This window comes from Bufo gargarizans, chromosome 3 (assembly GCF_014858855.1).
Source record: "Bufo gargarizans isolate SCDJY-AF-19 chromosome 3, ASM1485885v1, whole genome shotgun sequence".
Lineage (NCBI taxonomy): Eukaryota > Metazoa > Chordata > Amphibia > Anura > Bufonidae > Bufo > Bufo gargarizans.
In genome coordinates this window covers 3,746,955-3,764,799 of record NC_058082.1, presented here as the reverse complement: position 1 = coordinate 3,764,799, position 17,845 = coordinate 3,746,955, and the positions used below count along the sequence as shown (strand labels likewise).

Here is a 17,845-nt window from a genome sequence, read left to right as displayed (position 1 = left end):
ATGCCATGGTTACAGAACGACCACCTACAGTCATTATGCCATGGTTACAGAGCGACCACCTACAGTCATTATGCCATGGTTACAGAGCGACCACCTACAGTCATTATGCCATGGTTACAGAGCGACCACCTACAGTCATTATGCCATGGTTACAGAGCGACCACCTACAGTCATTATGCCATGGTTACAGAGCGACCACCTACAGTCATTTATGCCATGGTTACAGAGCGACCACCTACAGTCATTTATGCCATGGTTACAGAGCGACCACCTACAGTCATTATGCCATGGTTACAGAGCGACCACCTACAGTCATTATGCCATGGTTACAGAACGACCACCTACAGTCATTATGCCATGGTTACAGAACGACCACCTACAGTCATTATGCCATGGTTACAGAGCGACCACCTACAGTCATTATGCCATGGTTACAGAGCGACCACCTACAGTCATTATGCCATGGTTACAGAGCGACCACCTACAGTCATTATGCCATGGTTACAGAGCGACCACCTACAGTCATTATGCCATGGTTTACAGAGCGACCACCTACAGTCATTATGCCATGGTTACAGTGCGACCACCTACAGTCATTATGCCATGGTTACAGTGCGACCACCTACAGTCATTTATGCCATGGTTACAGAACGACCACCTACAGTCATTTATGCCATGGTTACAGAACGACCACCTACAGTCATTAATGCCATGGTTACAGAACGACCACCTACAGTCATTAATGCCATGGTTACAGAGCGACCACCTACAGTCATTATGCCATGGTTACAGAGCGACCACCTACAGTCATTATGCCATGGTTACAGTGCGACCACCTACAGTCATTTATGCCATGGTTACAGAACGACCACCTACAGTCATTATGCCATGGTTACAGAGCGACCACCTACAGTCATTTATGCCATGGTTACAGAACGACCACCTACAGTCATTAATGCCATGGTTACAGAGCGACCACCTACAGTCATTATGCCATGGTTACAGAGCGACCACCTACAGTCATTATGCCATGGTTACAGTGCGACCACCTACAGTCATTTATGCCATGGTTACAGAGCGACCACCTACAGTCATTATGCCATGGTTACAGAACGACCACCTACAGTCATTTATGCCATGGTTACAGCGTCTCTAAGCTCCAGGAGGTTGACTTGTGGTTGGAGGATGTCTGATTCTGGGGGTAGTAGTATTTCTTCTGCAAGTTCAGCTTGTTGGGGGGGAATTTAACTTCTATGGAACTTGTATGTGAGGAGCCAGAGCAGTAACCACCTTGCCGTGGTCCCTGTTTTGATTGTTGGCTTTGCCTTGGCCACTGCTTCACCCTTGATTAGTGTTGTGGCCAGGGCCGTCTTTACCAAGGGGCAAAAGGGGCAGCTGCCCTGGGCGGCCCAAGGCAGCTGCCTCTTGAGCCCTGCTAGCTACTGCCCCGGGTGTCAGGCTGTCGGCTACACAGGCATCATGATCGTACTGTGTTAATGATCTTAATTCTAGGACCTTAATGAGTTTTGATCTAGGACCTTAATGACATCATTACCATGTGACCAGTAACCTAGCAATTACTGGTCACATGGCTATGAGGTCATCACAGGTCCTAGCAGGAGTGTTGCAGAAGTTAACTGTGGAGCTTTTTTGTGTAAAGATTACATCAGAAAAAGGTGACAGGGGCTGTTATGTTAATATACTGTAAACTACTGTACTGTGTGGTGGGCTGTGTACTGTGTGGTGGGCTGTGTACTGTGTGGTGGGCTGTGTACTGTGTGGTGGGCTGGGCTGTGTACTGTGTGGTGGGCTGGGCTGTGTACTGTGTACTGTGTGGTGGGCTGGGCTGGGCTGTATACTGTGTACTGTGTACTGTGTGGTGGGCTGGGCTGGGCTGTGTACTGTGTACTGTGTGGTGGGCTGGGCTGGGCTGTATACTGTGTGGTGGGCTGGGCTGGGCTGTATACTGTGTGGTGGGCTGGGCTGGGCTGTATACTGTGTGGTGGGCTGGGCTGGGCTGGGCTGTATACTGTGTGGTGGGCTGGGCTGTATACTGTGTGGTGGGCTGGGCTGTATAGTTTGGGGTGTTGTATACTGTGGGCTTCTATACTGATCTACTATATACTGTGGGGTACTGTATAGTGTGGGGTGCTATACTGCATACTGTGGGGTGCTGGGGGTGCACTGTAACACTAGGGTGAGCCGAGCCCTGGTCTCCTTCCTGCAGAGCGGTGCCCACTTCCAGCCTGAGCCCAGCTGCCCAGAGCGCTGATCCTGAGCCGCTGGAGTCTTCAGACCTGGAAGTATTTACAGTCATTCATTGTACTCTACCAGATGTGTGGATTGTTTGTGTGTGTTGTGGTGGAGGCGTGATTGCTGCTAAGGTGTGGGAAGGCGGGGTCCAGGGGGCCCAAGTAAATTTTTGCCCAGGGTCCAATCAATATTAAAGACGGCCCTGGTTGTGGCCACAGCTTGATCATTGACTGGTCTTAGCCTTCATCCGTGGCCTGCCCATTTTGCAATATTATTATTAAAGCGCCATTCCTTCCCTGGCGCTGTACATATGATAAGCGGCGCACATACATAATACAGACAATTGCACTAATCATAAACAAGACGAGTTACAAACTGGTGCAGAAGGAGAGAGCTCTGCCCGCGAGGCTTACAATCTACGTGGTGTGGGAGAAGGACACAGTAGGTGCGGGTGAAGTTGGTCGTGGCGGTATAGAGGCAGCAGGGTCACTGGTTGTCGGCTTGTCTGAAGAGGTGGGTTTCAGGTTTCTTTTGAAGGATTCCACTGTAGGTGAGAGTCTGATATGTTGGGGCAGCGAGTTCCAGCGTGTGGGGGATGCACGGGAGAAATCCTGGAGGAGATTGTGAGGATCGGAGAGTGCGTGTGGGGGTGTAGCGGGAGCTCAGAGATGTAGGGAGGGGACAGGTTATGGACGGCCTTGTATGTATTTGTTAGTACTTTTTGAAGTGAATTTGTTGGGCAATGGGGAACCAGTGAAGGGAGAGGCAGAGGAGTAACAGGGGGAGAGGTGGATGAGTCGGGCAGCAGAGTTGAGGATAGATTGGAGGGGTGCGAGAGTGCTAGATGGGAGGCCACAGAGGAGGATGTTGCAGTAGTCTAGAAAGGAGATGATAAGGGCATGTACAAGCATTTTAGAAAATTCAAAGTTAAGGAAAGCGCGGATGCGGGAGATGTTTTTGAGTTGGAGACGGCAGGTGGTGGAAAGGGCTTGGATGTGCAGTCGGAAGGAGAGGGCAGAATCCAAGGTCACTCCAAGGCAGCGGGCTTTGTTGACCGGGGAGAGTGTGCAGCCATTGATCGTGATAGATAGGTCTGTTGGGGTTGAGCAAGATGGGGGAAAGATGAATTCTGTCTTATCCATGTTAAGTTTTAGAAAGCGAGAGGAGGAGAAGAAGGAGGATATAGAAGATAGACATTGTGGGATTCTGGATAGTAAGGGGGTGATGTCTGGACCAGAGAGGTAGATCTGTGTGTCGTCAGCATACCTGACAAGTCATCTGTGCCAGCAACTGTAGGAACATGAAGGTGGCCTTACACATTGAATAGAATCAGGTTGATGATGGGTGCGATTGTCTACACGTATTAGGCGACATTGGTTATACATGTTCATCAACACTGGCTGAAAATTAAAGGATCTTTCTTTTCTTCGATGTAAATATCAAACATGACCGACTTTTTTCTAGACATCACGGGTCGTTGGTCAGCTGAAATGATCACGTTAAATTTCATTGTTTTGGTTGAACTTGTCCATTTTGTTCAACTTTTTTGTATTGGAACCCTTATGCCTCATTCACACGTCAGTGATTTGTGAGCCAAAACCAGGATTGGAACCTCCACAGACATGAGGTATAAGGGAAAGATCTGCAGCTGTTCTGTGTTCAGAGCCGCACCTGGTTTTGGCTCACAATAACTGATGGAAATCACTGACCGAACACTGACTGTGTGAATGAGGCATTAGAGATGAATTTCACAGATCTCTTCAGGGGATGACAACAAGTGGGTGATGTCTCTAAATCACCAGTGTGTGACCCTCTGCAGGGTGAGGACTACTGATGGACGAACATCAGCCGGGATGTTTCGCGAACCACACGTTCGCGGCGGGCCCCATTCACTCTTTTGGCAGGCAAACCTGAAAAACCTTCAGGTCATATTTGCAGCCAGCAAACACTTACTAGAAGTGCACAAATAGTCCCACAACATGGACAGTGATATACCAGAGGGGGATCATTGGCAAAAATTCCCACAAAAAAAATATGTATTTTAATTGGGCCATTTTTATGCGTCTTAAAGGAAAACTTAAAAATGTGCCCATCTGGAGCCTAGAAAAATGTTTTTAGGCAACGGGAGTACAGACCCCAAAAAATTAGGCATTTACCTGACAGAAAAGAACTTATGATGATGTGGCTGGAGGTACAATAGGCAGGCGCCGGCTAAAAATTTTACTGTAGGCCAGTACAGACCCCAAAAATTAGGCATTCACCTGACAGAAAAGGCCTTTTATGCCGCTGTATATACATAAGACAAGGACCATTCTTTGTTCTGGGTGGTGGCGGATTTGTGTGGGCTGGCATGAGGAAATTCAATTACATGTGGTCGTCACAGATGTTGAATTCCTCTGAGATCCACGCCTCATTCATTTTTAGAAATGTGAGGTAGTCCACACTGTAGGTGAGTGCGCTTATCGATCACGATCCTTATAATAAACTACATATAAACCAATGCCATGGACCCCACAGCAGACATGGGGTTAAAGCTTGTGGCTGCATATCTCTGAGCTGTAGTTATGGATCCTGCTCCCTTAGGAACCAGCAATGTGTGGAAATGTGGAGAGATGTAAGGAAAGATTGGAGATAGGAGGCAGCAGACACAGGTCGATGCTGAGGATGTAGGACAAGGGTCCTGGGATTGGTCTATGGGTTATGCTGGGAGTTGTTGTCCCTCTGAATCTGCTACTTACCTATCCTATCCCCTGTGGCTGCTCCATCCTGGATGGAGCAGGAGGATAATGAGGGCGACACCAGCTGTGCCCACTACGGGTGTCTACAGGCTGTCTGCCAGTCCCGGCCACCTTCATCTGTTGACGAGAGCTGGGATTGGGATGATATAAGAGGACAATTGTTGGGGGAATGTAACTGACTAGGCCTGATGTCAAGTCTAAAGCTTCAACCGGCAAACGTGTCATGATGGTGGAGTAATGGCGGGTTCTTCTGCCTTGGTGAGAAGAATTAGCTGCACAATGTAAGAAAGCGAAAAATTTATTAGACTCAAATCCAAAAAAAGCAAAGAAGTCAAAGCCTTGAGGGCCGGCATTTCCTGTGGCATCTTCAGGCCTCTACAATAAGTCCTGTTAGTAGTGATGGTGACGAAGGCCGTGCAGTAAGGACTGGCTGGTACACGTGTTGTGGCTAATATAACAGTATGAGATATACAAATCCTCGAATGCAGACCACAAATCCTGGCCGGCCTCCTCCTATCCATGGGCTCATAGTCAGGGTTTCATGACTGTGTTCCCTCTGGTATCCTGGATCAGCAGAAATGTGGAAAGTATAATATCTACAATCAACAGACTAAAGAACCGCAATGATGTGCATATCTGCACTCCCTGAGATCAAGATAAAGCTCAAAGTGACTCCGGGAACTCCTCTGAGTATATGGAGGTGCAGAGAGGAGACTGGGGCTTGCAGAGTCTGGGCTTCTAGGGCGGAGTAGCAGGTGCGTTATAAGGGAGGTATCTCAATAGTATCACTCGGGTGGACATAGGGAACTACAGAGGCGGTAACGGAAGAGAATGGTGACACGGATGGGGTGCGTTACCCCATTAGGCATGGGTGGAGGGGGTCACACACCTCAGTCAGGGTGTGAGGGTTGTTTTGTAGGAGAATTACTTTGACTGGTGTGGAATAATTTATGTAGCACCCTACTGCTTAGCGAGGACCCAGTTATTTGTTCTCTGCTTGTATGTAGAGATCCCTCATGAACGATTAACCAGACTCGGCCGCTCATCTCACAAATCGCCTCACTCCACCAAAGGCCACGCCACCAGGACAGGTACTGAAGACACAATGCCACAGACACACAATTATCAATTATCATTTCTGGCCAATTTTTTTCAGTAGTTTGATTGTCAGGCGTCCACCTGGAGGCCGTAGCTCTAGAAGTGATATCACAGTAATGACTTCAGTAGTTCCGGATAGTTCGGTGTCCCCCAGCCAGTCACTGGGTCCCAGTTGGGTGCTGCACAGAATCCTTGTGCTAGAACCTGGTCATCGAAGCAAGCGATGTGGCATCCTTCTGTGACCTGTGGTGAGAGAAGGTATAAAGGATCACTAGGAGGATATCTGCTGGAGGGACAAGGGTGGAAGGGCAGAGTTAGACTGGGAAACCTGGGATCAGGCCACAGAACTGGCATTTATTTAGGACTAGCTGAAGGACGCGGCTTCACTCAGGTATATTCTATTTCATTTAATGTTTGTGTGTGTCATTAAAATATATCAACACTATAACAGTGACCTCCAGAGCCCCCAAAACAGTGCCCCCCCACAGCGCCCCGTCCCTTAAAAGTGGACCTCCAGAGCAGCCCACCCCTTTACAGCAGCCTTCCCCTTTAACAGTGACTTTCACAGCATACCACTCCCTTGACACTGAACTCCACAGGGGCCAGCCCCCTTAAAAGTGGCCTTTACTGGATCAGGGGCGTCTCCTTTTGAACAGCTCACTCTAAGACAGCATCACTGTACTGTCTAAGTGTAAGCTGCAGGGAGAAAGTCACCCTCCCTCCCACCCCTGCAGCTGACAGAAGTTGATTTTTACCTTCATTTTTTTAATCCCTGTCAGGTAAGGAGTGGAGGGGATGTGGCCTAACCAGATATGGGCGTGGCTTAGCAGGGCCTAGAAGTTGATTTTTAACTTCATTCGGCTGAGGAGTGGGAGGGGGCGTGGCCTAACCGGATTAGGGCGTGTCCTTTTGAAAAGCTCACTCTAAGACAGCAGCACTGTCTGAGTGTAAGCTGCAGTGTAAGTGTAACCTCCATCCCTCCCCTGCAGCTGACAGAAGTTGATTTTTACTTTCATTTTTTCAATTCCTGTCAGCTCAGGAGTGTGTGTGTGTGTGTGTGTGTGTGTGTGTGTGGGGGTGGCCTAGCCAGATCAGGGGCCTGGCTTAGCTGGACCTGGAGGCGGGGTTTTAAGTCTTTTGAGGGTGGACACATTGAGGCAGGGGAGGTGTCTGGGCTCCTCCCTGCAAGAGTGACGCCCCTCTAGGCGCCTTACTGGCTCATTTGCATACCAAATAAACTGGATTTTGAGAGGATAAAAACATCTATTGCTGGAACAAAGGCACATCTGGAAATAAGGTACTAAGTGCTATTAGGCCACGGCTTTACTTAAATAGCAATTATCCTGGTGACAGATTTCCTTTAAAGCTCTCCTACAGCAGTGAAGATAAATGGCTGGGTTGTTATGGAAACCTGGAGTAAAACTGTATGTGGAGGCTGGAGGACCTGCGAGCTTCTATTGGCTGATAAGGGTCATGTGACCAAGCTTCTATTGGCTAATGCATTTTCTGGGAATATCTCAGGAACAGTACGTGCTAGAGAGCTGAGACCTGCTCTAAAGTACATACACTCAGCTTTATATATTAGATTGACTCAACATGTGTTGTTGCTGCAGTTGCGCTGCCACTTACTGGTCCTCACACATCACCTCTGCAGCACTCAGCTACTAGCTGCCAAGATCACATGATGGATGACACTTCCTCATGACTGAAAGCAGCAGTGGAGCCGGTGAAGCAGGCACATTTTAAAGGGAAGCTTCAACTTTTTTTTTTTTTTTGTGATTTGTGTGTAAAAGTTGGAGGAAAACATTGGACACAACTGAAATCATCACTTGCGACCAGATGTCATCGGTCCTACATGGCAAAAGGTTACAGGTTCCTTCAACCCTGCCATAAGGCCAGTTTCCCAATGAAGAAACAGACACAGACCATGTATTTCTTTCAGCTGGAAGGAACGAATTCCCCTTCCTGATATATGCGAGTGGTGGATTGGCGTCTGAACCCCACAACTTACATCATACAAAGCACCGGTGCCATTCCCATGTAGACGATACAGTGCTGGATTTAGGAAACCCAAAGGCGAGAGACCTCTCTTTATCCGCTGGTCGTTAATTAGAGAAAGAATCCCACCGAACACAGGAGTGGAAGCCTGCAACGTGACACAATGGAGGGGAAAATGATGTCATTGTACAGTCCAGATTCACAAAGAGGCACCACAGACACTGGACAACACCCTTACCCATCTTTATGGGTCATAAACTAGACTCTACATTGTGGACAGTAAACCAGATCTATAGGTGATGTCAACAAATGTAGAGGACTTCATGGAGGCCCCAGAGATGTCACGCTCAGAAAGGCCACCAGGACGTCTATGTGAAATGTGGCTACAATGAACCACAACATGAAGTCTTGTGATCAGGCGGAGGCGGCTTCACTTACTGTGGCCAGCAGCCATCATCTCTCAGAATGGAGAGCAAGATGTGGATGAATGGAAAGAAGAGGATCAGAAGTGATCAAGGATGGGCAGATACACGTTCCTGTCTCTACTGGATGGTCTACCGCTATGACCTGCTTCCAGGTAGCCCTGCAGCATGTCCTATATACCATGCCACATACATTAAATACCACTCAGACTTTGGTTCATTGTGGAGTCCAGCTGGTATGCTAGTGGATCTCCTGCACGCTCATATATCCTCCTACATGTTCCTAAATGCTTTGCCTGACATTTGGGTGTTTTTTACCTTGATTTGATTTTCTGTTTTTTCTGACTTGCCTATTTCTACTTTTACTCTGTGGCCTCCATGATACGGCCGACTACCTGTACAGAACTTGGACTGTTCTCCTGTCTTCTATCCTGTTACATTATAAGACCATTTTGAAGGCTGTGATCTACAGAATAGCATGTTGTCAAGTCCATAACTACTTAGTTCAAGAACATTCCTCATAAGAGGATAAACATTGGTAAGAAAGAGAAGTGGGGATGTGGCAAAGGGAACCCAGGGAGGATGGAGAAAGAAAGAAAGAAGGACAGAGAATGAAAATGAAAGGTAGCGAGACAAAGGTCTGGGTGGGTTTGGGCAATGGCTTGGGGTGAGGTCTTGTTCTTCTCTTCAGGTTATTCGTTTTGTTTTCTACACACGTAGAATTGACACAAATCTGACCATTATGTGGATAGAAGGTTTGAAAATACTTACTGAGGTTCCTGACACCCAAGGGATCGGGACACGATTTGTCACCACCCAGTAGTTATCAGACAGAGCTGCCACATCAGGATAGGCCCGTCCGCTGCCGTTGTAGTAACTCTCTGGTGGCATCTTCACTGAGGATGTGAAATACTTTGATACTGCAGAAACCTTCAGGATATGAGAGGAGGATGAACTACATGTCTGCTGACCTCTAGAATATTAAGATGTGTAGAGTCCAGTGCATCATGGCATCTTACCTGGTAGTCAGGCATTGGAAAAACATTGCTGAATCCTCCCCCACTGATGTAATCTGTCACTTCATATGTAACCTGGAATGGATTCTTAAAAGAAGTCCCACCAACCGTAGTCACATAAGGGCTATGAGGAGACATGAAATATGGCAAGTATAAGGTTGGGAATGTGGAGTGGGTCAGGGTGGTCATCTGGCCCCCAGCCTAGAGGATGCTCTGCTGTATATATACAGTATATGGCTTGTGTAGTGGTCACTCTCGTCTCACCTGGAGGCTGGGAAACTAGGACGGAAGACATTTCTGTCTTTGGAAATTTGTCTGCAACCGGCTCCATCATCACCTGAAAAGTCACCAGGAGAAGTTGTTTTTAGTTACTGAAGCAGTTTTAGGTGCAAAAATATTAGAAGACACAACTTTAACTAGTCTATGCTAATCTGTCTAAACAAATTGACAGAAATGACTAGCAAGCAGGACAAACTGAATCCAAAGATACATTCTTTGACCTGATTGCCTCACTGAAAAGAACTTTCCAGTTTGCAGTACACAATCGGAGGGCCAAAACACTGTGTGAACGCTCTCCACCCGGGATTCTTGTGCAATATATTTGTACTATATGAGGCAACGACAACATTCTGGAAGTGCAGAGCCTTCTGTAGAGGTAGACAAAGTGGGCGAGACCAAGCTGATCCTTGCCTGAATGCTGCTATGACCATTACAAAACAGAGCAGCCATTTTGTTTTTCTGTCATTGACGCCTGTTGTTCACTGGACCATTCATGATGGCGGCTATGCTACACCAGGCTCCAGAGATGATGACCAATGCATTATTGTATTCGGTTACCTGATGCAAACAGGATTGTGAGGCCCCGAGCAGCTGCCTTCATGAACTCCACGTTGATTCTTTGCATAAAAGCCACAGACAGACTGTCTTCATCATCACCATAACTGATAGTATGGACCCAAGGGACAGAGGACATGTTACTCAACAATAACATCCAGTCTAGGAAGGGCTCCTGAGACTCGTGGCGGCCTGAGGACATCAATCACATTGTGAGTGGTTCTACAATGTACACAGCAGCACTGAACAGATTCTATGGATGACTTCTCCTGCCTTCCCAAGGCTTATCCAGGTGATCTAAAAAAAACGGTTCATAATCCAATGTGTGGCACTCAAAATAGATCAACTTACCGGGATTGCTGAACACCCAGGTTGAAATGTTGGCACCCATACTCATGATGTACTCAACATCCAAGCTGGCCTCTAGACCAGCCCGTCCTCCTCCCTGCTGGCCAACAACATGATCCACCTCCAAGCGATGTTCAAAACTTCTTCCAAACAGGCTCATGAACTCCGAGAGGTCATCAGGATGGAAATACTGCTCTAAAAACTGAGAAGAACCAGTATTAAATCATCAGTCCCAGCCTCTCATTATGTCAGTCCCACCCAGACTGATGCTAACAAGTTTCATATTTGGGGGCAGGTCATACTTTCCCGAGCTCATGAAAGAATAAAGGTACGTTAAAACCAAGCACACCATTGTTTTTCTTGTGAAATTCCCAATAAGTTTGATGTGTCACATGACCCAGTGCTCCCTTCCCCACGCAGCAGAATCAAGGCCTCTCATCCCACCAACAGTACCCCGTCCTGATCTGTACTGGAGGCGTCTTTGATTTGGCTAATGTGAGCTAAATTATATACTCCATTCCCATGAAGCATTGCCTGAAAATACTTATTCATACTGCAGCAGGGTTTCTTCTATGAGAACCAGTGCTTCCAGGACACGTGGAGGTTACAACTGATTCTGTGGTGTTGACTTCAGACAGTCCTAATCCTGAAAGGAACATTGATCTGAACTTAGAGAGTGTCAGATCTCCTGGGCTTAGAAGAGTCTTTCTTCCAGGAAAGTACAGAACACCTTCCAGCTTTTGTACAGTTGCTATGTAGTTTGTGCCATGGTTGGGACTGGTTCCTCTGAGATCCCAATCTAGCCCTGTTCATTGCTCTGACTGTATGGACGTGGTCATGAGCTCCTACATAAAACGGTCTTTACCTCTAGTTCCAGGACGAATGATATCTATGACTTCTGCCATTCTACATACATTACGTGGCTTCTATCGCCTATAGTCACCTATATTACAAAAAAACTGCTGAATATATGTCTAACTCCCAGAGTGGTGTCACCACTCCGGCACCATGCTACTGTCTGAGCACAGGCCTGGAGAGGGACATTCCCCAAGAATGATCTGGTCAGGAGGGTAAGTACCTGAGCACAGGCCTTGAGTGGGACGTGACTTGAGAATGATCTGGTCAGGAGGGTAAGTACCTGAGCATAGGCCTGGAGTAGGACGTGACCCGAGAACGATCTGGTCAGGAGGGTAAGTACCTGAGCACAGGCCTGGCTGTTGTTCGGATGTGTCCCGATATCACTGGTGGACAGGTTGTATCTTTGACGTAAAATGGATGGGGTGACTCCCAAGTGAAATTCAGCAGCCACTTCATCCTGCTTGCCCTTCACTCGTCTCAGTACTTTCTGATCTTGTGGAAAGCGGTGAAGTCCCCCAACTGTAGAAAAAGGCAGAGAAAGCGTGAGCTATGTCCAGCTACAAACATCACCATGCCATACGCTGTCTGTATATACTTGTTTCTACAGGTGACTGTCTATCCTTGAGACAAGCAGCCATCAGTCCTCACTACTGTGACAGATAACTGTCTATCCTCTCCTCCTGTACTGTAACAAGTGACTGTCTATCCTCTGCTCAGTACTGAGACAAGCAGCCTTCTATCCTCTACTCTATACTGTGAAAAGGTAACATTCTAGTCTATGCTCCCCTCCTGTACTGTGTTAGGTGACATTCTACAATCTCCTCCTGTACTGAGATAGGTGACACTCTAGCCTCCTGTACTATGACAACCAACCTTTTATCCTCTCCTCCTGTACTGTGACAGGTGACTGTCTATCCTCTCCTTTGTACTGCACAGGTGACCTACTATCCTCTCCTACTGTACTGTGACAGGTGACTGTCTATCCTCTCCTCCTGTACTGTGACAGGTGACTGACTATCCTCTCCTCCTGTACTGTGACAGGTGACTGACTATCCTCTCCTCCTGTACTGTGACAGATGACCTATCCTCTCCTCCTGTACTGTGACAGGTGACCGACTATCCTCTCCTCCTGTACTGTGACAGGTGACCGACTATCCTCTCCTCCTGTACTGTGACAGATGACTGACTATCCTCTCCTCCTGTACTGTGACAGGTGACTGACTATCCTCTCCTCCTGTACTGTGACAGGTGACTGACTATCCTCTCCTCCTGTACTGTGACAGGTGACCGACTATCCTCTCCTCCTGTACTGTGACAGGTGACTGACTATCCTCTCCTCCTGTACTGTGACAGGTGACCGACTATCCTCTCCTCCTGTACTGTGACAGGTGACCGACTATCCTCTCCTCCTGTACTGTGACAGGTGACCGACTATCCTCTCCTCCTGTACTGTGACAGGTGACCGTCTATCCTCTCCTCCTGTACTGTGACAGATGACCTATCCTCTCCTCCATACTGTGACAGGTTACCGTCTATCCTCTTCCCATTAAATGGATGTCTTTTTCTCATTGGCGACTCACCAAAGTCAATGTGTGCCGCCACATTGGGATCCAGCGAGTACAAGGAACTAGATCTGATGACACTTTTCTCCCCCTTCACGTATCGGATAAATTGGGATCCGGGCAGCAGCTTCTCTGCGGATCTGTAACATAGAATGGAGATGCTTGATCGGGTGATAGGACCGCGCCTAGGGGCAGGAGCTGCGGGGAACGTGGTTTTTTGACTAGGAAACCATTTTTATCTAAACTTCTTCAAACTTTTTATTCACCAATGGCAGGAAGTCTGTGCTGCTTGTAATGGGGACACAAATGGGGTGGCAGATAAAATCCATACCCCAACCCTCCAGGTGGGCTGGTCTGGTGTTGTGACCCACATCTCACCTCCTAAGACCCTGCTCTACGTCCATATTAGAGATAATTGTAGGAGGACAGAACGTGGCAGCTATTGATGGCCACCATGGAGGGACAGCTGCTGGGGAGGTATTCTTTGCTGCACTGTGGGATTTGCCTCTTTGGGATGAGGTTCTGTGCTATGGTATTATTGACCCTGACAACTTGCATTAGGCCCATCTACTTGTGTAGCCCCACCTTCCATCAATTTGGACCCACCTAGGACACTGGGGCCACTTTAAGTTTCCAGTCCGCCCCAGCTACCAGCCCTTCTCTATGGCTACTCCCTCTTGTGTTTGCCAGTGTTCGGCCTCCCCATCATACGGACTTGTCTTTGGCACATACATTGGTGTCAACCTCAACACAATCGACAGGTTGGGTACTTTGGCTATTCCCATTTCTCTAAAGGTAAGCAGGTCTATGCCTTCGTCTGTACTGTGACAGGTGACAGTCTATCCTCTCCCTATGTACTGTGACAAATGATAGTCTATCCTCTCTTCTGTACTGTGCTAGGTGACTGTCTATCCTCTCCTCCTGTACTGTGTCAGGCAACATGTTAACCTCTCCTCTTGTACTGTGACAGGCGACAGTCTATCCTCTTTTCTGTACTGTGACTGGCGTCTGTCTATCCTTTCCCCTCTGTGCTGAGACAGACGACCATCTAGCCTCTGCTCCTGTACTGTGACTGGTGACAGTCTATCCCTCTCTTCTGTACTGTGACTGGTGACCGTCTATCCCTCTCTTCTGTACTGTGACTGGTGACCGTCTATCCCTCTCTTCTGTACTGTGACGGGTGACTGTCTATCCTGTCCTCCTGTACTGTGAAGGGTGACTGTCTATCCTCTTTTCTGTACTGTGACGGGTGACTGTCTATCCTGTCCTCCTGTACTGTGACGGGTGACTGTCTATCCTGTCCTCCTGTACTGTGACGGGTGACTGTCTATCCTGTCCTCCTGTACTGTGACGGGTGACTGTCTATCCTGTCCTCCTGTACTGTGACGGGTGACTGTCTATCCTGTCCTCCTGTACTGTGAAGGGTGACTGTCTATCCTCTTTTCTGTACTGTGAAGGGTGACTGTCTATCCTGTCCTCCTGTACTGTGACGGGCGACTGTCTATTCTGTCCTCCTGTACTGAGGCCATTGTCTATCCTGTCCTCCTGTACTGTGACTGGCGACTGTCTATTCTGTCCTCCTGTACTGAGGCCATTGTCTATCCTGTCCTCCTGTACTGTGACGGGTGACTGTCTATTCTGTCCTCCTGTACTGTGACAGGCGATGGTCTATCCTGTCCTCCTGTACTGAGACAGGCGGTAGATGATGGGTGACCCTGGCACAAGGCTGACCTGGCATCTGTTTGGCACTGCAAGAAGTCTCCAGTCACAATGCTATCACAGTTTAGGATTTCGTGCTTCTCCAGCCAGGTCTTCACTGTCCTTAGGGTATCGGCTGATGGCTGCACAAGGGACTGGAGAGTCTCCAGGGACAGGAACTGACCTGAAGGAGATACCAAAGAAGATGTCACAAAATTCATGAGCCCTGAAGACGTACCCACCACATGCATGTGTCATGTAGCAGAGTGGAGAAGTAATGAGGGTGCGGAGGAGGAGCAATAATCACATTGTGACCTCTATCCTTCAATGGCCTCCCTAATACCTTCACCCTGTTGACTTTTCTACATTCCTTGTACCAGAACAGGATAAAGTGTCCTGAGGCTTCTCAATGGCACGGTGGAGAGGGGAGGCCTACACAATTTCAGACAATACATGGGGCCTCCACCGGCTTCTGTCCAGAGCAGCTTGATAGGCCTTATTTTTAGAGAATCAAGCCCAGCCACCGAACAGCCCACCCTTCTGAATGCTACACAAAGATCTCCATTTTGGTTCAGGTTCAAAGAAAAAACATGAGGAGAACTTTGAACCCAGGAAAAATGTGACCCAAACCGAAATATATGGGAGATGTAGGGGAGAAACATGATATGCTGGGTCGCCTGTAGGATCAGAGGTATTACAGTATTTAGGATTCAAGTGAAAAGTGGCGACCACAATGATGGCAGCATTATACCTCGATGTGGAGTCATGGAGACTTTGGATGACCTTACAGTGGGGGTGACATGGGACCTGCAGGAGGCACAGTGCAGACACTCGGATGCTGGTTCTGGCTTTATATTGTACTGTACATACACAATCTACATACAGTACAGACCAAAAGTTTGGACGCACCTTCTCATTCAAAGAGTTTTCTTTATTTTCATGACTATGACAATTGTAGATTCACACTGAAGGCATCAAAACTATGAATTATCACATGTGGAATTATATACATAACAAACAAGTGTGAAACAACTGAAAATGTGTCATATTCTAGGTTCTTCACAGTAGCCACCTTTTGCTTTCATTACTGCTTTGCACACTCTTGGCATTCTCTTGATGAGCTCCAAGAGGTAGTCACCTGAAATGGTCTTCACTTCACAGGTGTAATAAGTGGGATTTCTTGCCTTATAAATGGGGTTGGGACCATCAGTTGCGTTGTGGAGAAGTCAGGTGGATGCACAGCTGATAGTCCTACTGAATAGACTGTTAGAATTTGTGTTATGGCAAAAAAAAAGCAGCCAAGTAAAGAAAAACGAGTGGCCATCATTACTTTAAGAAATGAAGGTCAGTCAGTCCGAAAAATTGGGAAAACTGTCTCACATGCGGACGGCCCCAGGAAAGGAAGACCAAGAGTCACCTCTGCTGCGGAGGAGAAGTTCATCCGAGTCACCAGCCCCAGAAATCGCAGGTTAACAGCAGCTCAGATTAGAGACCAGGTCAATGCCACCCAGAGTTCTAGCAGCAGACACATCTCTAGAACAACTGTTAGGAGGAGACTGTGTGAATCAGGCCTTCATGGTAGAAGATCTGCTAGGAAACCACTGCTAAGGACAGGCAACAAGCAGAAGAGACTTGTTTGGGCTAAAGAACACAAGGAATGGACATTAGACCAGTGGAAATCTGTGCTTTGGTCTGATGAGTCCAAATGTGAGATCTTTGGTTCCAACCACCGTGTCTTTGTGCGACGCAGAAAAGGTGACCGGATGGACTCTACATGCCTGGTTCCCACCGTGAAGCATGGAGGAGGAGGTGTGATGGTGTGGGGGGGGGCTTTGCTGGTGACACTGTTGGGGATTTATTCAGAATTGAAGGCATACTGAACCAGCATGGCTACCACAGCATCTTGCAGCGGCATGCTATTCCATCCGGTTTGCGTTTAGTTGGACCATCATTTATTTTTCAACAGGACAATGACCCCAAACGCACCTCCAGGCTGTGTAAGGGCTATTTGACCATGAAGGAGAGTGATGGGGTGCTGCGCCAGATGACCTGGCCTCCACAGTCACCGGACCTGAACCTAATCGAGATGGTTTGGGGTGAGCTGGACGCAGAGTGAAGGCAAAAGGGCCAACAAGTGCTAAGCATCTCTGGGAACTCCTTCAAGACTGTTGGAAGACCATTTCAGGTGACTACCTCTTGAAGCTCATCAAGAGAATGCCAAGAGTGTGCAAAGCAGTAATCAAAGCAAAAGGCGGCTACTGTGAAGAACCTAGAATATGACATATTTTCAGTTGTTTCACACTTTTTTGTTATGTATATAATTCCACATGTGATAATTCATAGTTTTGATGCCTTCAGTGTGAATCTACAATTGTCATAGTCATGGAAATAAAGAAAACTCTTTGAATGAGAAGGTGCGTCCAAACTTTTGGTCTGTACTGTACACCGTACACACATAATCTACATACACAATCTACATACATACACCATACACATACCATACATACATATTCTACATACACATACTGTACATAATCTACATACATATACCATACACATACCGTACATACATATTCTACATACATACACATACTGTACATAATCTACATACATATACCATACACATACTGTACATACACACACATACCATACATCTGAAGTGCAACTAATAAGTGCAGAACTGGAATTATAGCAGGAATGGATCATGGAAGATAAACCCACAAGGAAATCCACCACGTGGCGGAAAAAGGCAGAAAAAATGTATAAAAGATCCAATTTTATTGAAACAGATTTACAAATAAATAGAATATACTTTAAAGAATAAGTATGAGGACAGAAATCCTCTATGGGACGGTCTTCAGACACGAGAACCCCCCCCCCCCTTCCACACATAAACGCACTCCCTCAAAAGGTTGGAACCTCCTGACGAATACAGGAAACGCTTGGAGTTGTGTTTGGCCTCTGACTCCCGGCTCAGACATATCTACAGGTGGGTTGTTACCTGACTTTTCATGTTGGGG

The 17,845-nt window shown here is 47.4% G+C and overlaps 1 protein-coding gene across 1 annotated transcript in view; it reads right to left on the bottom strand.

Moving 5' to 3' along the window:
* Positions 1–5,273: 5,273 nt before the first annotated feature.
* Positions 5,274–17,845, bottom strand: part of TPP1 (tripeptidyl peptidase 1) — a 37,165-nt gene continuing 24,593 nt past the window's right edge. Inside the window, exons 4-13 of the mRNA XM_044286684.1 lie at positions 14,859–15,009; positions 13,146–13,267; positions 11,906–12,084; positions 10,711–10,909; positions 10,363–10,551; positions 9,790–9,862; positions 9,529–9,649; positions 9,281–9,439; positions 8,101–8,235; positions 5,274–6,332 (exon numbers count right to left, since the gene is read on the bottom strand). Of these exons, the coding sequence (XP_044142619.1) occupies positions 6,198–6,332; positions 8,101–8,235; positions 9,281–9,439; positions 9,529–9,649; positions 9,790–9,862; positions 10,363–10,551; positions 10,711–10,909; positions 11,906–12,084; positions 13,146–13,267; positions 14,859–15,009 (1,463 nt within the window). The 3' untranslated portion in view covers positions 5,274–6,197. The remainder of the gene's footprint in view (positions 6,333–8,100; positions 8,236–9,280; positions 9,440–9,528; positions 9,650–9,789; positions 9,863–10,362; positions 10,552–10,710; positions 10,910–11,905; positions 12,085–13,145; positions 13,268–14,858; positions 15,010–17,845) is intronic.